Source organism: Populus alba, chromosome 18 (assembly GCF_005239225.2).
Source record: "Populus alba chromosome 18, ASM523922v2, whole genome shotgun sequence".
Lineage (NCBI taxonomy): Eukaryota > Viridiplantae > Streptophyta > Magnoliopsida > Malpighiales > Salicaceae > Populus > Populus alba.
The window spans coordinates 16,033,611-16,055,927 of record NC_133301.1 but is presented as its reverse complement, the minus strand read 5'-3'; the positions used below and the strand labels follow the sequence as shown (position 1 = coordinate 16,055,927).

The 22,317-nt window shown below is 37.9% G+C and overlaps 3 protein-coding genes and 1 pseudogene across 3 annotated transcripts; 2 read left to right on the top strand and 2 right to left on the bottom strand.

Moving 5' to 3' along the window:
- Nucleotides 1-2,863: 2,863 nt before the first annotated feature.
- LOC118047157 (leucine-rich repeat extensin-like protein 2) lies at nt 2,864-4,396 on the bottom strand (annotated as a pseudogene).
- Nucleotides 4,397-7,576: 3,180 nt separating this feature from the next.
- Nucleotides 7,577-11,445, top strand: LOC140954957 (uncharacterized). Its single transcript, XM_073406181.1, has 6 exons — nt 7,577-8,304; nt 8,542-8,641; nt 9,047-9,193; nt 9,698-9,887; nt 10,136-10,866; nt 10,963-11,445. The coding sequence occupies exons 1-6, from the start codon at nt 7,577-7,579 to the stop codon at nt 11,443-11,445; spliced, it is 2,379 nt and encodes a 792-aa protein (XP_073262282.1).
- Nucleotides 11,446-12,492: 1,047 nt separating this feature from the next.
- On the top strand, nt 12,493-15,003 carry LOC118047150 (protein REPRESSOR OF SILENCING 3). Its single transcript, XM_035056333.2, has 4 exons — nt 12,493-12,805; nt 12,970-13,221; nt 13,330-13,734; nt 13,836-15,003. The coding sequence occupies exons 1-4, from the start codon at nt 12,551-12,553 to the stop codon at nt 14,703-14,705; spliced, it is 1,782 nt and encodes a 593-aa protein (XP_034912224.2). The 5' UTR covers nt 12,493-12,550; the 3' UTR covers nt 14,706-15,003.
- A 674-nt stretch (nt 15,004-15,677) lies between these two features.
- Nucleotides 15,678-22,041, bottom strand: LOC118047147 (uncharacterized). The gene is given in 8 exon segments (XM_035056332.2): nt 15,678-15,935; nt 17,478-17,554; nt 17,641-17,823; nt 18,134-18,318; nt 18,357-18,409; nt 18,411-18,566; nt 18,568-19,931; nt 20,955-22,041. Coding segments are annotated over 8 exon segments (3,342 nt in total). The 5' UTR covers nt 22,021-22,041.
- Nucleotides 22,042-22,317: the final 276 nt, after the last annotated feature.

The following is a 22,317-nucleotide window of genomic DNA, read 5'->3' as shown; positions in this document are numbered from 1 at the left end:
TTATTCATAAGAAAAAAATTATATTTTTTCAATGTGGGATTTGAAATATATTAGTATATATACTATATGTTCCCAAGAAAAAAGTTATGTTTTTTCAATGTGGAATTTGAAATACATTAGTTTATATATTTTATGTTCCAAAAAAAAAAAAGTTATCTTTTTTTTAATGTGGGATTTGAAATCTATTAGTATATATACTCTATGTTCACAAGAAAAAAAACTATGTTTTTTCAATGTGGGATACGAAACTTTTTTTTTTAAACTTCAACTCAAAAGCTTAACATAATAACTTTTTAATGTGGGATAAAATTTTTGTTAAAATATTATTTTAAACTTCATTATTTACAATATGTATAGTCTATATTTACATTGATTTTTTCTTAATTTTTTCATATAAAATATTAAAACTTTGAATTTTTTTTTTTAATTTTTCCGGATTATCCCAGGTCGACCCATGAAACCCGGAACCTGGCCCCTTGGTCGAGTCAACTCATGGGCTGGGTTTAATAACTATATTGTATAGTATATTATCTCTCTAAGATTTTCATTATTGTTTAGGCCTAGGATTAAGGGATTTGATTATGTTTTTTAGACCTTAGAATTAAGGGATTTGATCATTCTTGATGTATATATATTGTAACCCTCTTAGTGAAAGAATTACATAAAAAATTTCTAAGAATTACATAAAACATTTCAGAAACTCTCTTGTATTATCTTGTCATGGTATCAGAGCCAAAACTTTGAAATCAATTCATATTGTGTATGGTTCTTCTATTTTGTTTTTCTTAGACCTGATTTCTTTGTTTTTGTTTCTAGTTAAATCATGTCTCTGGAATGATTTGAACATTTTCGTGTTTGATTTAATAGAAAGAACTATTCTGCCTGGGCTTTTTAATTTCAGATCTTTGTCAAGGAAAATGAATTATGGGGTCATATTACTAGGACATATCCTGCACCTAATAACGAGGAGTTGGAGAAATATGTGAAATGGGAGGTGAATGATACTTAGATTATTTCTTGGATTCTTGGAAGTATGGAACACTCCATACTTTTCAATCTCAAGCCTTACAAATCTTTTAGAGAACTGTGGGATTACCTGAAGAAAGTTTACAACTAAAGCAATACAGCATGAAGGTTTCAATTGAACTCGAGTTGGGTCAACTCAGTCAAGGCAATATGTTAAGAGTTTTATTCTTCCCTTGCAAATCTTTGGGCTAAGTACACAAATATTGTGTATGCAAGTGTACCTCATGAAGGACTTATTGCTATCCAAAGTGTGTATGAGACCAGCAAGCGTGATCAATTTTTAATGAAGTTAAGGGGGGAATTTGAAGCAATCAGGTTCAACCTAATGAATAGAGAACCAATTTCTTTATGGGATATTTGTGTAGGAGAGTTTCTTAGGGAAGAACAATAGATTATTACACAGTCTGTCTTAGAGCAGAAAGCTTAAAATTCTACTCCAATTCATGTTGCCTACGCTGCTCAAGGGAGATCTAAAAGAGGCAGAGATATGTCTAATGTCTAGTGCTATAGTTGCAAAGGATTTGGGCACATTGCCATTACTTGTACTAAAAAATTCTACAACTATTGTAAGAAAACATGATATATCATCAAAGATTGTTCCATCCGGCCTTTAAAGAAATTTAAAGCTGCCTATAATGTCTCGATTAGTTCCTCAAATGCTCCTAGTCCTGGGCAGTCTTCTATTACTCTTAAAATAGTCCATAAAATGATAGTTTTTGTACTTTCTGCTTTAAGGATCTCAGGTAAATGAAATTCTATTTTTATTTAGTTTCTTTCATAGCTGTATATTATATTCTTCTTTTATTATTTAGTTTCTTTCATAACTGTATATCCATTGATTATCTCTCTGATTATGTTTATTAAACCCTAGAATTAAAGGATTTGATTATTCTTGATGTATATATATTGTAACTCTCTCTGTGAAAAAAATACAGAAAACATTTCAGAAACTCTCTTGTATTATCTTGTCAGTTCAGATTTCGCATACATACAAACATACAGGGAATCTAATACTTTTATGGCTAAGTTTGCTGCAAGAGGAACAACGGGTTAACTCCTTGCTGATTTTTAATGGGGTCATATATGCTGTAGAATTAGCTATTTTTTCTTTTCTTTTCACTGTACCAAGAAAAAAGATAAAGATCAGAGACACATTACTATCATATGGAATTTATTGCTTCTGTCTGAATAGGGCAGGAGGGGTGTTGGTGATTGAGTTTGAACCAAAACTCCCTCCCTTCGTCATCAAATTAACAACTAATTGCATAACCAGTTCACTGCATTATTACCATGGCATACCATACCCATCCTAGGTTAGGAGGACTAAACTAAACTAAAATAAATAAATAAATAAAGAAGAGATACGGGGGCTATTTATTTATACAATGGATTGGATTGTACTGATGGCTACAAATTGATCAACTTGAAATTTCTTCTTTAGAAAATCAAAAACAAATTACAAAAGAATTATAACTCTATATTTATACATGTGGTTTAGCAAAAACACACAATTAATGTTGTCGTGGGAGTGGAACTAAAGCAAGGGATCATCGCCAACGTTGTAGATGTACGCTAAAGAATATTAATTTCTCATCCTTCTCACGTCTTTATTCTCAATGACTAGTGTCATCCACCTGCCACTTAATTGGTAGCTTGGCGCAGTTGATGGCGGGGGTGGTAATTCTGAAATTATACAGCCAATTGATGGTAGAGATGGGTTAGAAGCTGTTTTGGGTGGGTAATGCTCTACTGGTGATGAAACTGAAGCTGCAAACTGGGTTGGAGGAGGGGGTGGTGGTGGAGAGTAAATGTGGTAACTTGATGGAACTTCAGCAGACTACGTTGGTGGCGTTGGTGCTTTGTATTGATAGGGTGGTGGGGGCAATGGAGGTTTATATTTAGGCACCTTATGCTTGTTTACACTTGGTGATGGTGGTAGTGGTGGTACATGGTGATGTGTGCCTGGTGAAACCCCTTTGATAAGTGGTCGTGGTGTATAATTAGAACGGTAATGGTTGGATGGAGGAGGAGAAGGTGGCGGTGGCGGTATATGGTGATAAGTTAGTGGCTGTTGTTCAACAGGTGGAGGTGAGGGTGAAGGTGGAGGTGGAAGATGTGTTCTGGGTGATGCTTTTTTAGTAGGCGGTGGTAGGGATGCAAAATGTAGAGATGTTGTTGGATGGAAAGACCTTGTGGGAGGTGGTGGCGGGTGTGATCTGGTGGAAGGTGAAGACTTGGAAGTGGGAGGTGGTGGTGATGCAACAAATGTCTTTTTGATGGGTGCAGGATTTGGTGATGGCCTTCCAACCGGAATAACTCTCCTTGACTGTGATGGTGGTGTTAATGGAGAGCCATTTTCGCCACCTCCGCCACTGCCACCGCATTTGAAATTGTTGCAGTCAACAGGGCGTGCAGCTTCAGAAGAACATTGTTTGGCTGATCTCTGATTCATCTTGCCGGGAATGCAATTTTGGGTACCATTAGAGACTACTCCAATAGCAGCACAGCTTGGAGCTTCGCCAGTGAAATAGTTGAAAGAATAGGTAAAATTTTGCAAATTATGCAGCTGGCAAACACTAGCAGGAACAACACCTGTGAAACTGTTGTGGGAAATGTCGAGTTACTCGACACTCTTCATGTTTCCAATGCTGGAAGGTAGAGCGCCTTGCAGATGATTGAAGCTAATGTCAAACACAGTTACTTTCTTGAGCATGCCGATCTTGGGAGGAAAACACCCAGTGAGATTGTCATTCATGAGAATGATTTCGTTTAGGGTTTTGCCCATCTTCCCAATGCTGCCTGGAATACACCCACCAAGGTTGTTGTTTGCAAGGACAAGAACAGAAACAGGAGAGTTTCCAAGATTCTCTTGGATGCCAAATCAGAACCTATTGTCATTCAAGAAGATAGCATCAAGGGGCTTGTCAAAGAGCTGGGAGGGCACATAACCTTCAAACTCGTTGAAGCGCAGATCTAGGTACTTGAGGGAAGGCAAGGAGAGCACAACCTTGGGAAATTTGCCCACGAACTGATTGTTGCTCAGGTCTAGCTCATGGAGCAGCTTCATTTTGCGGAAACTACTGCGTACGACCCCACAGAATCTGTTGGAGTTGATATGGAGGATCGCCAAATCGGTGATAAGGCCGAGTTTGGTAGGGAGGTAGCCAACAATGTCAGCGTGGTTGAGGTCAATGCCAGCCACCACCCTTATTTTCTTGTTTTTAGGAGATGGAGCACAGAAGACTCCCTTGTAAGAACACACGTCTATATCATGATCTCTATCTTCATGGGCCGCAAAGGAGATCTGGAAGAGGAAAGAGGGAGTGTAAACAAGCAAGAAAAGAATCAAGAAGGAGTGAGGAGGAGGCATTGATGATTGCTTGTATGAAGAGAAGCAAGTCACATGAAGGAGAGAGGTAGTGTGATATAGGGGTAAATGTAATGGTATCTGCTAGCTGGACTGTTATTACCTGCCTTTTAAGTTCAATCGAGGTGAGCAGCTGGGGGTATTAAGAATTTAGTTGTTTGAGACTACTTTGAAATGACGACATGCTGGCACGTTTGCACGGAAGAAACAGGATTGAGAAACGAGAAATGTTATTGTGGGCGGGAATGGAGACGCTAGTTAGTGCCTTTGTCCGTGAGTTGACGGTGTTATTGTCATTGACCTCCAACTAGAGCCGGAGGACATGTCTGCCATCGTCCCACTAACCAAAACGACCAAGCAATCTAGTTGACTGCTCCTTTTCTTTTCGTAAAAAGAAGGGAAGTCCAAAAAGGGTCACTACTCAGTTGCATAGTTGTTCTCCTTTGCATTTTTTTATATGTTAAAAAAAATCTTTTTTTTTTTGTGTAAACTTAAAAATTCAGAAGAATGGTACGGCTTAAAAAAATTTGATTAAATGATATAGTTAGATTTTTTTTTGTGCTTCTTAGACATGATATTAACTAAATATCATATTTTTAAAATGGTGATAATTTAAAATATATTTATTTTTTAATTTAATATTAATATTTTATTAATATTATATTGGCCTTATATTACGGGAGAGTCAACAGATCATATCTTATCTTCGTAGTGCTTATGAAAAAAACAAAGTTTACATTGTAGCGTCCAAGTGATTAAATATTTGTTTCACCGAACTTGAAATCTTCGAAGAGAATCTAACTCTTGATGATATCATGGCAGATGATGAAACCACTAAAGCAGGAATATAAGATGGAGCCGATCATGCTACTGATGAGCCCATATCATTCAGTAAACAATGTAGACATAGAGAGACAAACAAATTATATTTATATATTTTGGTATTACTTGAATATTGTACCATTGAATTATTTTATATTCATTTTGCAAGTTACTTGTGATTATGGAATATGTTGAGTTTAATTAGAAATTGTTATGTTTTATTTTTTGTGGTTTTTTTTTTTAAACAGGATAATTTTTTTGATATAGCTCTTATATAGAGTAAAGTGTGTCCAAATTTTGATAAAAGTGTAAATATTTTAACTCTTTAAAATAATAAAGTAAAATAAAATTTCAAATTAATAAAAACTATAATTTTATAAATGTTTTTAGGCTTGAAACATAAAAATGACATAAAATATTATAATAGTTAAAATGATCACCTATTTTATTAAATGTCTATCTATTTTTCAAAATGATTTTCTTGAGAATGTTACAGTTTAGGAAAGTAACATTTTAGTAATATTGTAGTTGTGAACTGTGATGAAACTTGATGTAGATTGGCTTCACTAGAAGCGTTTTTTTATTGAATCGTCATCATTTTAAGGATTTTTCCTTCCAAAACAATGTTATTCTAGATGTTTGATCAAAGCTTGGATTTATCTAACTTGCAATCCAAGTATTGAGTTGGGCCAACCCTTCAATTGTATCTTATTACAATGCTGCTATCTTTTACTAATTTCGGAGTTTCCCTCTTAATTGACACATGAGGAAAGAATCACTATTATGCTGCTCGCATCACACCACCAGGATGCAATTCACCCAACTATTGAAACCATGTTTCTTTTCAAGAACACAAATCCCAGCAACAAGAATGTTGGAAAACTGATGCAGAAAGCGTTCGCCCTTCTCCTCTTGCCAAATACTGGTTATCCATCTCTCTAATACAAGTATTAGCAATGTGCTTATATATATAGCTCGTCAATCAACTTCCCTTACATTCTTTGTGCCCTAGGCTGTGAAATATTTTCTGGAAGACATGTTCCTCTGGAGGTGCTTCTTCTAAAATCTGGGTGTGAATGAGGAACAGACCAACAAGACTCGCTAAGACCAGAAATCAAGGATTGGATCACAAAGGCCCAAGTCACAGCTGCAGTGCTGGCATTTCTAGGATTTTTCTGGCTACGAAAAACAAATCTCTCAATTCATAAACCCGTGACTTGGAAAGCGTATCAAATTGCAGGTCCCGTATAATTAAGAGAAGCATACAAGGAATCTCGTACCTCTCTAGGAAGCCATCTTTCTTTTAACCAGATGCTTGCATCCCCTGTAACAGTCCCCTTTTGCACCATATTTCTGAAGGACTATAAAAGGCAATCAAATTTCTCTCTTCCAACCTGTAGAAGAAGGGTATGGTAATGACTGAACATTGGATTCAGTTTTCCTTAGACGTGTACTAGAAAGTTGCATATTGTTGTAATCGCATCCCTCTCAGATTTAACTCCATATGTTTGAAATCAGAATTGCAAGCATAAAACATTAGCATCTGCTGTTAACAAGTATGAGAAAGCGGCGGTGGCGGGAAAAAAACAATCTTCTGTATTTTACTTACAATTGATAGCATGCAAGCATCACATGTGCAGCTCGCAGTTCTTCGGAGCTAACACCACCAGCAATGTCACAGAGGCGCTGCATGCAGACAAAGGCAAAAGCTGAACCCAATGCATATAGCAACAAAGCCAAATCCAATGCATCCTCAAAACTTGGCAGGCTGAGTGGGTTGATTACCAGATTGTTGATGCGATCAAATGGCCGCAGCGTGGTTGTGTCTGATTAATTTACCCCACATTTATTTAGATGTTGGAGTTGCTTTGAAAATGATTTTTTTTATTTAAAGATATATTAAAATATTGTTCTTTTATATTTTTTTTATATTCAATGTAACATAGTACATATTGAAGATAATGATCAGGAAAAGAAGGAAAGGATCTCACTTATTGATGAGGCAGAGTAACAGAATAAAGTTTTTCTATTCTAGCTAGGAAATCTCGGTATAGTCCTATAAGTCAAGGATTTCTATTTACATGTAAATAAGTTGTTAGGGTTTATTGTTGTATAAATACCCTGTAATGAGTACTTGATGAATAAGATGAATTCTTCCACAAACACAGACTTCATTATGGTATCAGAGCGCCGTTCCTCGGCCTAAAACTTTGATCAAAACTCAAATCTCTCTCTCTCTCTCTCTCTCGGTAAAACCCTAAACACCTCACCCAAAACCTCATCCTCTCCTCTCTATCTCGGTAAAATCCTAAACATCTCACCCAAAACCTCATCCTCTCTCTCGGCAAACCTAATCCAACCATGGGCAGTGATGAAATGAAAGCTCTGGCACTATTGAAGGAGAAAATTATGAAAGAAGCAGCAACCTCTCCTGCACGCACACATAAACCGTGGGATTATTCCAATCACCCTCTCTATCTGCATCACTCCGACCAACAATGTGCTATACTAGTGCCTCAAGCGTTGATGGAAGACAATTACGATGAATGGGCTGGATCCATGAGTATGGCTTTGACGATCAAAAATAAGATCGGCTTTGTCAATGGCTCCAGCACTCGACCAACTGCTCAAGATGATAAGCAACAACAATGGGATCGTTGTGACATGTTGGTCAAGACTTGGCTAACTAGCTCCATGACGAAAGAAATCTCCAAAAGCGTTAAGCACTGCAAGACAGCTCGTGCAATCTGGACTGAACTTAAAAAGAGATTTAGCCAGACAAATATGGTGCAGTTATTCAACCTTGAGAATGCTATCTATGCTTGTCTACAAGGCTCAGACTCGGTGACAACATTTTATACAAAGCTCAAGAGTTTGTGGGATGAAAGGGACTTAGTGTGTGGTCTCACAGTGTGTAACTATGAAGATGGAATGAAACTTGGTGAATATGTCAAAAACCAACAAACCATGAAATTCCTCATGGGACTCAATGAAAATTATGATGCCTTACAGAGTAATATTATCTCTATCGATCCTCTTCCTAATGTCAATAAGGCATATGCAATGGCGTTACGCCAAGAGAAACAAGTGTAAGCCTCAAGTCACAACAAGGCCTTAGATGCAGCTTTCCTAGTTCACAAACCAAGCCTCATGGCTCCTACAAGGGCTCCTGAGTGAGCACTTGCTCGTAACAAGAAATCTGTCAATGTCACAAGGTGGTGCGACATTTGTAGTAAAGACAACCATTCCACAAAATTTTTCTGTGCACACTTAACATATGAATATTGCAATTGGAATGGACATGATTCTGAGCATTGTCGTAAAAGAAAAGCAGATGAGGCAGCTGCTAGAAGTTCTAGCCGAAGTAATCATGTACTTGTCGTGCCAGATTCTGAAGAAAACTTGACTTTTCCTTTCTCCAAGGAGGTTTGCAAATAGATCATGGAACTCTTGAATAAGAACAAGATCTCCACAACTAATCAAGTTGGTAATACTCCTCCTCTTTTTGATGAAATTTCAGGTAAAGCTTTTCAACTTACTTGTAATGACCAAAACAGTATTTGGATTCTAGATCGTGGTGCAAGTGATCATATTATTTATGATAGTAGCCTACTCACCGAGTCATACGTTGAATATAATTGTTTTGTCAAACTCCCAAATGGTTCTAAGGCACGAGTAAGTCATATTGGTTCAGTTACCTTCTCCCCTCAATTCACACTTCATAACGTCTTATGTGTCCCCTTATTTTATCTCAACTTGATTTCAGTTAGTAAGTTGTGTAGAGATTCCTTTTGTATCACTATCTTCCTTAAACACGTGTGTTTCATACAGGACCTATGCTTGAGGAGGATGATTGGGACGGGATCTGAGAAGGAAGGACTCTATTGCCTCAACAAAGTTCCACAAGTCACATGCAATGCCATTGACAGTAGCTCTCAAACGCTTTGGCATCAACGACTTGGAAATTCATCCTCCAAGGTTTATCCTCTATTTCCTTTCCTTTCTAATAAGTCTTACGATTCAAGCAAGTGTTCTATTTGTCCGCTAGCCAAACAAACTCGTACTCCATTTTCTTTGAGTTCCATTTCAAGTATTTCCTCGTTTGTTTTAATTCATGTTGACATTTGGGGAAATTATCTTGAACCTTCAACGTCAGGTGCTAAATATTTTCTTACAATTGTTGATGATTTTACTCGTTGCATTTGGGTCTATTTGATGGTACAAAAATCTGAAGCAAGAAAGTTTTTGATCGATTTTATACAAATGATTGAAACTCAGTTTGATACACGAATCAAGACAATTCATAATGATAATGGTTCCGAGTTTAACATACCTGATTTTTACTCATCTAAAGGAATTGTGCATCAAAAGAGTTGAGTTAACACACCATAACAGAATGGTGTTGTTGAACGTAAACACCGTCATTTGCTCAACATGTCTAGAGCTCTTTTATTTCAAGCACAATTGCCTACGTCTTTTTAGGGAGAAGCCATTCTCACTTCCACCTATCTTATTAATCGCACTTCCACTCCTCTCCTTAAAGGCAAAACTCCATTTGAAAGACTTTTTAAAAAGGCACCAACATTTGATCATCTTAAGGTTTTCGGTTGTCTTTGTTTCGCATCCACACACCCCCGCAAACCTACCAAATTTGATCCCCGGGCTACCAAATGTATGTTTCTTGGGTGCCCTAATGGCCAAAAGGGTTATAAAGTTTTTGATCTTGAGACTAAGCATATATTTGTCTCTAGAGATGTGATCTTTTATGAAGACACATTCCCATACTTGTCTTCTAGCCATTCTCAGATTTCATCCCATCAATCTCTTTCGTCAACTAGAGTTTTTGATGAAGATGCAAACACTAGGGCTTCGGGTAGCACTCATGAACTTAGGGTATGGGGTCTAGGGTTCCCTGTCTAGATAGTACTCTCTCTAATCCTACCAACTTAGAAACTCCTAGCGTGCTTACCCCCTTTCTGGATCCTACTCTCCCATCCGAACTGTCTAATGTGCCTCTCAACCCTACTTCACCTCCTTCACCACCTACACTGCCTCCTCCTGCACCACCACATGCTTCCGCTGCAGAAACTCGTCGCTTTACTAGTCCAACTTGTACTCCTAGTTACTTGCATGACTTTCATGTTGAGGCAACTCTCCCTTCTCGCTCTCTCCAATCAGACTTAACGCGCACAAGTATTCCTCATTCCTTATCTAATATTTTGTCTTATGATCACTTATCTCCTTCCCATCGAGTATTTAATGCACATCTATCACTTTTCAAAGAACCAAACAGTTTTTCTAAAGCAACCAAGCACAAAGTATGGCGTAATGCCATGTTCCAGGAACTTAAAGCCTTACAGGAAAATAAGACATGGAGTCTAGTTCCTTTGCCTCCCAACAAACGTCCAATAGGTTGCAAATGGGTGTACAAGATAAAGTTTAATCCTGATGGCACAGTTGAGAGGTACAAAGCACGGCTTGTGGCTAAAGGCTATAGTCAAGTTGAAGGAATTGATTACCGGGAGACTTTTGCCCTGGTTGCCAAACTTACTACCATTCGAGTCTTGCTTGGTCTAGCTGCTCTTCGTGGATGGCATCTTCACCAATTGGATGTCAACAATGCTTTTCTTTATGGAGATCTCACTGAAGATGTCTACATGTAAATTATGTAATTACCACCTGGATTTGGCCGAAAGGGGGAGAATGTTATATGCAAGCTGCATAAAAGTTTGTATGGTTTGAAACAGGCATCTCGACAATGGTTTATCAAACTCTCACTGGCTCTCAAATCTGCGGGTTTTCATCAATCATGGAGTGATTACTCATTGTTCGTTCGAAATCAAGATGGCAAGTTCACAGTGTTGCTAGTATATGTAGACGATGTTATTCTTGCAGGAAACAGTCTAGAAGACATCACAAGTACAAAGAAGTTTCTCTCAAGCAAGTTCAAATTGCAAGATTTAGGAAAGCTCAAATACTTCCTAGGAATTGAAGTGGCCAGGTCTCGACATGGCATAGCTTTGTGCCAAAGAAAGTATGCGCTTGAGATACTTGAAGACACGGGTTTCTTGGCATCTAAACCTTCTCGTTTTCCAGTTAATCATAATCTTGCTCTAACACAATCAGAAGGAATTTTATTGGCAGATCCTTCACAATACAGGAGACTTGTTGGACGTATGATCTACTTAACAATCACAAGACCGGATTTGGCATATGCAGTTCATGGATAAACCTCGACAACCACACTTGGATGCTGCACACTGAGTTCTTTGGTACATTAAAGGAACACCGGGTCAAGACATTCTGCTGCCTTCAACTGGAGAGCTCGAACTAACAACCTTTTATGATGCTGATTGGGCTAAATGTAAAGACACAAGAAGAACAATCACAGGTTATTGTATAATGCCTGGGAGAGCACCAGTTTCATGAAGAGCAAAGAAACTAACTACAATTTCTCGATCTAGTGCAGAAGCAGAGTACATATCAATGGCCACCACAATTTGTGAAATTACATGGTTGAGAAATATTTTGCGAGACTTGAATGAGAAGCAGGTTCGACCAACAAAATTGTTTTGCGACAACCAAGCAGCCCTTCATATTGCATCTAATCCAGTCTTTCATGAACGTACAAAGCATATAGAAATAGACTGTCATGTAGTACGAGAAAAGATGCAGCAAGGGATCATTTAAACTGCTCACGTAAGAACGAAGGAACAACCGGCGGATTTGTTTACCAAACCGGTAAGTTCAACACAATTTCAAAAGTTACTTGGCAAGTTGAATGTGATCAATATACATTCCAACTTGAGGGGGAGTATTGAAGATAATGATCAGGAAAAGAAGGAAAGGATCTCACTCATTGATGAGGCAGAGTAACATAATACAGTTTTTCTATTCTAGCTAGGAAATCTCGGTGTAGTCCTATAAGTCAGGGATTTCTATTTACATGTAAATAAATTGTTAGGGTTTATTGTTGTATAAATACCCTGTAACGAGTACTTGATGAATAAGATGAATTCTTCCACAAACACAGGCTTCATTAGTACACAAAATACTAAAAAAATAATTTAATATTTTTTTACGTCAAACATAAATATTTATAAATACAGATAAAAATGCAAGTCAAACAAGAGTAATTCACGAACACACATGAATAGATTTGGGCTGGGCTAGGCAAGCCCACTTATGTTAAACAACAGCCCCCCGTCGGCGTCGTCTTCGACAAAGGGACTATATATATATATATATTTAGTACTAGCCCTGGGAGGGATGGTGGAGGCTAGGATAGTAATTAGCAAACAAAACAAAGGAGGGGGGACTGAGAAGAAGAAGAAGATGAATGGAGCCGCAGCCGCAGCCGCAGCCGCAGCAGCAGCAGAAGAAGAAGAAGAAGAAGCAGTGATAAGGATATTCGTGGGAGGATTGGGGGAGAGCGTGAGCAGCGAAGACCTGCGCAACATATTTTCATCAAATAAGAGTTTGGGCTTAGGGATTCAATCAGTGGAGATCATCAGAAGCAAAGGCCGATCCTTTGCTTACATCGACTTCTTCTCTTCTTCCAACAACTCCCTCTCCAAGCTCTTCAACACTGTATTTTTTCAATCCATTTCTGTTTCATGTATTTCTTTTTTTCTCATCTTAATCATTGATTGATAACGCTGCTACCGCCTGCTTGCTTCCTTTATGTTACTATCCTGACTATGTTGTACCGAGGCTAATTCTTCCTGCCTGTGCCTGTTTCTGTGACTGTTCAGTATAATGGGTGTGCTTGGAAGGGTGGGAAGCTTAGGCTTGAGAAGGCCAAAGAGCATTATCTTGCTCGCTTGACATGTGAATGGGCTCAAGATCAAGATGAAGATCAGCACCCTCTCCTTCCCGCTCCTAACCTTGATCATGCTCAAGATGATCCCACCAACAAGAAACTGCCCATTTCTTCAAAGCCCAGCAACAAAGAGCTTCTTTCAGAAAATAAGCAACTTCGCCTCTTCTTCCCTGGATTAGGAAAGGTAGATTACTAGTATTGTTATTGCTTATCGTTATCGTTATCAATCTTGGATATGTCTCCAACTGTAAAAATATTCGCTTATACATGTAAATGTCTGTCTCTGCTGCAGATAAAGTCAATACCTTTTAGAGGAACTGGCAAACACAGATACAGTTTCAGACGTGTTGAAGTTCCTCCACTTCCCAAGCATTTCTGTGATTGTGAAGAACACTCGGAGCCTCCTCCTGCAGCTGCAGCTAAATGCAGACACATTCCTATGATGGAAGAACAGGGTGCTGGGATGGACAAGGAAGAACTCACTTTGATGAATTCTGTGATGAATAAGCTCTTTCAGATGGAAAATGTTTCAGACAATGCATGCTGTGAGATTGAATTGGATAAGAAAGTAGATGATTCCATAAAAACCACTGATAAACCACCACTTGAAGAGAATGAAGGGGACATCGATGAAGATGATGATAACCTCATAATTAACATGGTGAGTGTACCACAGGAAACCATATTAACTCATCAGGTACGGTTTAATACTCTGTCCATCAAAAGTCATATCTGCTGTTGTGGTTATTTCTCTTTCAAGTTTGATTTTTAACTCCATTTGCTACCTCAAATATGCAGAAACGAAGATTCAATGTTAGGCAAACTACGACAGATGAACCGACTCAAAAGGTGCTCCAAAAGCAGAAAAGAAACACTACACCTTCTAATAAGAAGAGGAAAATAGTTCTCAATGAAGAAAGTAATACAAGTGAAGGAATGCCTGCTATGCTGGGAGGTAATGTGAGTTTGCTGGAACAGCAATCCAAATCTGACAATGCATCAGAAACACTGCCGGGACATTCATCTAGCAAGGAAGAGCAGCCCAAATGTGATAATGTTGCCGACTCTAGGGACAGTGAGAACAATAAATCCTGGAAGCAAGAAAATCAAAATGAACATTTCAGCAGGATCAAAGAAGTGGGAGGGCACACGGAGGCTCTGTCTACCAAACTGGATTCTGCTTCAAATAGGCCAGGCAGAGGTTATGCATGGCTCAATAAATCCTCATGGACACAATTGGTTAGTGGGAATAACAGCAATGCTTTCAGTATTACTCAAATCTTGCCGGGTGTTACTTTTGCAAAGGTAGAGCCATCAAAACCTGATGGGTTGGAAGTTCCCAGTTCTATGAAAAGCATGCATGGTGATATATTTAAGAAGAGCAATATTGATCCTACCGTAGATGGCACGCTGGCTTTTGGGGTCAGAAAGGAGGGTAATGTACAAAATAGAGTGGCAATGAGCCCGCAGACTGTTGTAGGCAATGCTGAGGCTTCTGCTCCAGTAGTGGAGAAGAAAACCAATTCAGAGACGAAGCCAACATATACCAGAGATGTTTCCATTGGAGAAACTTGTTCATTCATGAGGACTGCTGATTCAGTGAAAGAATGGGCGCGGACCAAAGCAGCGCTAAGCGGATCCCGCAAGAGAAAAAACAATGAGAAGTAGGTTCAGAGAGCATCTTACCAAGTACAACTTTCCTTATCTTTTGGCCAGCAATCCCCGGCTGCCTCTGATTATAACCCATCGTTGGTTTATTGGAGACGAGGCTTTTCTTTTTCCCTTAACTGTGTTTTTAATTCTTATTTGGCCATGCTCATAATTCCTGTTAAATTGGTTTACAATAGACAAAACCTCTGAAAACTGAAGAAAAGTGGAAGTGCTGCAATGTGCAATTGTATCTCTATTAGATAATACTTCGTGGTAAAATTGACGCGATCGATTGATGGTTGCTTTATTACTTTCATGCGATCGAAATGTGTAGCAGTTCTGATGACACAAAACAAGTCATTTTATGGACTTGACTGTTCTTTTAGCATGGCTTTTCATGGCATCGATCGCTTCTCCTTTTCTTCTTATATTTTTGCCTGCTCTCTTTCGTGTGGCAGTTAACTACCACCTATAACCCGCTTAGAAACGATTTTTATTTTTGGGTGTTCAGGACTAAAATCTTGAAGGAGATGTAAAATTAAAAGGTAACCTGATGGTTTTTATTCTCGTGTTGCCTTTTAAACTGAGAGAGTTGTACCTACTGCTTGTCCATCTTGAATTGAATTAGATGTACTCAACATGGAGATTGAAGTGTCAAACCACCAATTGAGCTAGAAACATTGAACTTTTGCTGCATGAATTTGGCAGATTTTCTCTCCTTGAAATCTCAGCTAACACTCCTCAGCTTCGTTGAAGATGCAAACCTAAAACATTTTTAATTCTCATTTTGGGATGGAATTTGCGCACGATAGTATTATTCGTATAATTGCAAGAGGCGCGCATTACACACAAGAACTTGAGTGCGGTAATATTACAAAAGGCTTTTCAATCATCAAATGCGCAGAATCATGGCTTCCAGTGAACTTTTATTTTTTGCAATTGTCAACTAGTTTAGAGTAGGATCGGATGTTCCTTTTGTCCTCGACCCTGTTAAGGACATTTTGCCTTCTCAGATTCCACAGCGTCAGAGTCTTTGTGATTTGATGGTTGGAATAAATAGCAATCACTACTTACTGCAGCTTGCCTTGGTGAGGAAACATCAGCAGATGGAGAGTGAGGCAGCAGTTTGGGTTCCGAGACAGGGACATCAAATGATGATGGCTCATGGATCGAAATCGCTTTCTGTTCCATTAACTCCCTCAAGAACTTTTCGTTCTGCGCAATCCGTATCTGAAGCTCTTTCTGTGCCTGCGCAATAGCCGTAAAACAAAAGAATGAAAAGATAAAAACACTAAAAGTTTACTCAACAGGTGCTACAGACTGATGTTGAAATTCCCAAAACCTTGCGATACAAAACAGTGTCCAAGTTCAGGATTCTGCTCTCTTATTCTTAGTTACTTTTTCATGTGTTTTTTTATCACCCTGCTTAGCCCTTTTGTCCCTGCTACATGAAGCATCCATTCTTCCTTATGTCGCCTATGAATTTGATTTAAACCATTTTAAATTATCATTCAACAGTTATCCAAATTCCAAAAACCCTTTGTATTTTGAATTATTTCCCCATAATTCTAATGTGCATTCTCTTAAGCCTGACCTACTACTGTCTGTCAATATTATATCATCTATAAATGCCATGAAGTTATCATGGTATCATTGATACAACAAAAGGAAATAAACAAACAAGCCATCAAGCCGACTAGAGTATCGAGAATGCATCAAGGCAGCGTGTTTGGCAGTGTGGTAGCGGTTGCTTTTCAAATAGCTTTTCGTGCCGAAAAGCATGCAAATGATGTTTTTTCATTTTTTAAAAATCATTTTTGACATCAGCACATCAAAACGATCCAGAAAGTACAACCGTCACTCAATTTTAGCAAAAAAAAAAAAAAAAAAATTTTTGAATTTTTACAAAACGCCGGTTTGGCAGCAATGCCAAATGGACAAAAACTTAGCTTGGAAGAAAATTATTTGGCTTTTTATGCTCATGCAGCAGCTTTTGAATTTCAATTTGCGTGCGCAAAGCCTCTGTTACATGCACGTCTCTGCAAGAGAATGATTCATTGGAGATTTTGCTTGAACCAATAAAGAAAAAGGGAAAAGGAAGATACCGATCATTGATCATTCACCTATTGGATTCAATGACAAGTGCATCATTGTTACTGTTCGATGAAGCTGTTTTATTCTCTACCGCGGCGGAAGTGCTCTTGTCTCGACACCAAGTAGCAAAACAAGTGGAAAGTTAGGATTAGCAGTCACAAGCTTTAAAAGAAAGAGAGGAAAAGAATCGGTAGAATCGATTGGAAGTTGGAAGCATCACAGAGCTATTTGGTGAATATAAAATCTTCTCTCATTGCTATCAGTATACCACAAATTTGCAGTTGCTTGTGATAGGTTTTGGAATCATGTGACGAAACTACTTGTCTTTCAAAGAGAAGAGAAAAGTTAGCATGACAAAAGGAGGACTTATTTGAAGACAACATATTCCATTGTACAAGAGAAAGATTTTCTAAAATAAAATCGCCAACCAACTATACAATGACAGGAGAGAATGATAAACCAAATTTATGTTTGAAGCAGGATATATGGTTCTAATTATCTGCCCGAAAGAGACAATGTCACTAATACAAGAAGCATGGACTTGTTTCTATGAGAAGGTCATACCATGATTTGTCTCAGGAAATTTTTTAGCAAGGCGGTACTTCTGCAAATCACAAGGCACGTGAAAACAATTGAACAGATTTTAAGTAGAATTTGTTTGTTATGATAAAGGAAAGTCTAGACAAGAAAAATTACCTGCAAATGGCTCTTGACATGATATATACTTAAGCCCTTAACATTCATAATACCCAATATACTTTTTGGAGTTGCAACTACAGTTATTAACAGTGGAGAATGTGAGTTATCGAAGGAAACTACCACGAAAATTTTCTTGGTCAAACAAAGACAAGAGACTCACCATCAGGGCCTCTGAGGGATTTAACTGCATCTACAAAAAGGTCATGAAGCTCAGTCGTCCATCTTATTCTTTGCTTTTGTGAAGTTGCAGCTTCAGGAAGTCGGTTAATGCTGTCATCCATTTGTGCAGCTGACGAACGATAGTTTGCATTATGATTCAACTCAGTGACAGGGATCGATGAAACTTGATGGAAATAAGTTAAACTTTAAACAATACAGTTTACGTAAAGAAAAAGAAACAGATTTAAGATGGCAGAGTTGAGTAGAAAGATCAATATTTTTCATTAACTTCAAATGCCTATATATAGGCTTACATAGAACTTGAAATGCATTAAAACTCTCAACAGACTTGAGAGATTATTGGAATTGAAATCCTAGACTAAGCAGAATGCTTCTGCTGCAAATCCTAAAGGAAATAAACTGTTACAGAATTCAAATATTAAAAAATTGATCTTAATCTTATCTATCTAAAGGCAAAATCTCATAATTCTAACACTCCTCCTTGAGACTTGCCTTAGACAAACCAAGTTTCATCCTTAGAAATTCCAGTCTTGATCTAGGAAGAGCTTTAGTCATTATATCAGCAAGTTGAACATCTGTTGGACAGTAGTGTAGCTTTATAAGCTTGTTCTTCTCAGCTTCTCTTATAGAATGAAACTTCACATTGATGTGCTTGGTTCTGCCATGTTGAACCGGATTTAGAGCAATAGCAATGGCAGATTTATTGTCACAATGAAGCTCAGTTTGTGAGCTTTGTTCTTGACCCAAATCAGCAAGCAATTTGTTCAACCAAATTGCTTGATTTGTAGCAGCTGCCATGGAGATATACTCTGCTTCAGCTGTTGATTGTGCCACCACCTCCTGCTTCTTTGCATTCCAACAGATTGCACCTGAACCAATATTAAAAACATACCCAAACATACCTAGAGGTGCTCTTCATGTCATCAACACTTCCTGCCCAGTCACTATCTGCATAACCAATTAGTTTTACTCCTCCTGTCTTCAAGTACCAAATGCCGAGATCAGCCGTTCCTCTGATGTACTTCAACACCCTTTTAGCAATTCCCATGTGAATATTGCTAGGTGAGCTCATGAACCTTGACAACAAACCAGCTGGAAACATTAAGTCAGGTCTAGTTGCTGTCAAGTATAGTAAACTGCCCACCAGGCTTTTAAATCCAGAGGGATCTTCAAGTTTCTCACCATCATTCTTTGAAACTTTCTCATTTTGTGCTAAAGGAGTTGCTACTTCTTTGCATGACTCAAGTTTGAACTTCTTGAGTATATCAACAGCATATTTCCTTTGTGAAACAAAAATACCCGAACTACATTGATGTATTTCCATTCCAAGAAAGTAGTTCATAATGCCAAGATCAGACATTTCAAAAACATCTTGCATTTCAGTTTTGAACTCTTCCAGTAACTTTGCATTGCTTCCAGTAACTAGCATGTCGTCTACATAGAGTGATATCACCAGCTGCAAACCATCTTCATCTTGTTTCAGATATAGTGTAGCTTCATTTTCACTTCTTTTGAATCCTAGTTGAATCAAATGAGTATCAATTCTGCTGTACCAAGCCCTTGGTGCTTGCTTCAAACCATAAAGAGCTTTGTGTAGCTTGTAAACTTTGTGTTCATCACCACCAACAACAAAGCCTTCTGGTTGCTGAACATAAATTTCTTCAAGTAGTATTCCATTTAGAAAAGCAGACTTCACATCTAAATGATATACTTTCCATCCTTTTTGTCCCGCAAGAGCAAGTAGGAGTCTTATTGTGTCATGCCTAGCTACTGGTGCGAAAGTGTCTCCATAATCCACTCCAGCAACTTGAGCAAAGCCTTTAACAACCAATCTAGCCTTGTGTTTGAAGATTGAACCATCTAGATTGAATTTGGTTCTGAAAACCCACTTCACTCCAATTTCCTTTTTATCTCCAGGAAGTTCAGTCAATCTCCAAGTCCCATTTCTTTCAATGGAATCAATTTCTGATTTCATTGCTTCAATCCAAGCTGGATCTCCTGCAGCTTCAGAGTAATTTGTAGGCTCAGCATGTACAAGGTTACATCTTTCATACACATCAGACAATTGTCTAACCTTAAGTACTGTTGTATCTGAAGTTGCTTCAATGGCTTGTTGATCTTCAACATCACTACTTTGTACTGGTGATTCAAGTACATCTGTGATAGTTTGTTGAACTCCTTTTAAGTCCCAATTCCAGCAGGCATTTTCATCAAATTGCACATCTCTGCTGACCTGAATTTTGGCTGAATTCAGATTGAAAACTCTATAACCTTTTGATTTTGATGCATATCCCACAAGAATCCCTTTCTCTGCTCTAGCATCCAATTTTCCTCTTTTGGCAGATGGAACATGAAAATAGCACAATGATCCAAACACTTTTAAATGTGTGGCAGTAGGCCGGACTCCAAACCATGCCTCCAATGGTGTTTTGTTTTGAACAGACTTGGTTGGAAGTCTATTAAGCAAGTATACTGAAGTATTTACTGCTTCAGCCCATAGAAACCTTGGCAACTTCTTTTCAAACAATATACATCTGGACATCTCCATCACTGTTCTATTCTTCCTTTCAAAAACTCCATTCTGCTGTGGAGAGTAAGGAATCGTCAGCTGGTGTACAATCCCAGCTTCTAAACAAAAGGCATTAAACTCCTTCGAAATATACTCTCCACCATTATCAGTTCTCAACACTTTGATCTTCTGACCACTTTGAGTTTCAGCCATGCTTTTGAAGTTTTTGAACATAGATAGAGCTTGTGACTTGTGTTTCAGAAAATAAACCCAAGTCATTCTACTGAAGTCATCAATGAATAATATAAAATACACATTATTATTCAAAGAAGCTGTGCTCGTAGGTCCACATATGTCTGAGTGAACCAGCTCCATGTGTGTTGCTCTTTTGGATATACCTTTAGGAAATGGTTGTCGATGCTGCTTTCCCAGTTCACAACTTCCACATGTATGAGCAGTAACATGAATTGCAGACATGTTTTCTACCATTCCAGTATCATATAGCAACTTTAATGCATTAAGATTGTAATGACCGAATCTTTTGTGCCAAAGAATGCTTTCATCAATCTTTGCACTAAACACATTTCCATTAACAACATCAAGCTTCAAATAGAAGCTATTACCATCCATTTTGATTTTTGCTATCTCTGAATTATGTGTATCAGTGATAAAGCAAAATTTCTCTTTAAAAGAGACTTCATAACCATTCTTGAGCATTTGTGCAACACTAAGGAGATTTTGATCTAGTTCAGGAATGTAAAGAACATTTGTGATGGTTTTAATACCTCTATTTGTGCTGACTGCAATAGTTCCTTTCCCCTTAGCTTGCACAATATCTCCATTTCCCAGCTTAATCTTCGGTTGAACTGATTTGTCAATAGAGGAGAAAATTGACAGAAATTTAGACATGTGACTTGTGCAGCCACTGTCTATAAGCCATGTATTCAGTTTAGAGGTATTGCTAGCTTGTGTTGCCATAAACAAATGCTCTTCCTCATCTTTGCTTTCTTCAGATACATTTGCTTGTTGTTGAATTTGTTGCTGAGGTTGTCTCTTTTTGATTCTGCAATATTTCTCACTGTGACCGAGATTATTACAGAATAAACATTGAAGAGAAGGTTTCCCCTTAAACCAGCAATCTTTCTCAATATGGTTAGTTCTTCTGCAATAAGAACATGGTGAGAAAGTCTGTCTTTTTGAAGGTATACTTGATTTCCTTTTAGCATACTTGATAGGTTTGTTTCTTGGTAGATTACCAGCACTCCTTTCCCTGTTGTTTGCTTGGAAAGCTCCTTCAACTGCCTCATCATCTCTCATATGAACTCTTTGCTCCTGAATATGAAGTTTGCTAATTAACTCAGCAATAGTCAGACTTTGCAGATCGCAAGATTCTTCTATTGCTGAGATCTTAGCTTCAAATTTTTAAGGAACAAACATCATAAGTTTTTCTACTACCTTATGATCTTCAAATGTGTTTCCAAGAAGCCTCATTTGATTTACAACATCCATTAATCTGCCAGAATAATCTTTGACAGATTCATTGTCTTTCATCTTCATCAACTCAAATTCCCTCTTAAATGCAAGAAGTTTAACTGCTTTGACTCTGCTGCTGCCTTCAAATTCAACTTGAAGCTTATCCCATACCTGTTTTGGTGTTTCCAGATTCATTATTTTTGTGAAAATATGATCTGCAAGACCAGAATGAAGACAGGTAATGGCTTTGTCCTTCTTGAGTTTTTCTTCTTCATGTGCTTTCATTTGAGCAATTGTAGGATTTGCATTCAATGGTGGAGGATCAGAATCGGTTGCCACAACATTCCATAAGCCATGAGATCTTAGATAAAATCTCATTTTGACAGCCCAGATATGATAGAGTTCTCCACTAAATATTGGAATTGCAGATACAATATTATTTGAAGAAGTCATTGACAAAAAAACAGAAAGAAAATAACTCTCAAGTGTTTCGCTCACCCTCTCTATGTTTGCCTCACCTTCTCTTATTGTTATCACTCAAAAGAAAGAAAATTTGTTTGCCCCACAGCCCGTAGGATCAATATGCTCTGATACCACTGATAGAAATAAGTTAAACTTTAAACAATACAATTTACGTAAAGAAAAAGAAACAGATTTAAGATGGCAGAGTTGAGT

Coding starts and splice junctions, on each gene's coding strand:
- LOC140954957 (XM_073406181.1), top strand. CDS start 7,577: ATGGGCAGTGATGAAATGAAAGCTCTGGCACTATTGAAGGAGAAAATT. Junction 8,305..8,541: donor TTACGCCAAGAGAAACAAGT/GTAAGCCTCAAG, acceptor TTGTCGTAAAAG/AAAAGCAGATGAGGCAGCTG. Junction 8,642..9,046: donor CTTTTCCTTTCTCCAAGGAG/GTTTGCAAATAG, acceptor TGTTTCATACAG/GACCTATGCTTGAGGAGGAT.
- LOC118047150 (XM_035056333.2), top strand. CDS start 12,551: ATGAATGGAGCCGCAGCCGCAGCCGCAGCCGCAGCAGCAGCAGAAGAA. Junction 12,806..12,969: donor TCTCCAAGCTCTTCAACACT/GTATTTTTTCAA, acceptor GTGACTGTTCAG/TATAATGGGTGTGCTTGGAA. Junction 13,222..13,329: donor TCTTCCCTGGATTAGGAAAG/GTAGATTACTAG, acceptor TCTCTGCTGCAG/ATAAAGTCAATACCTTTTAG.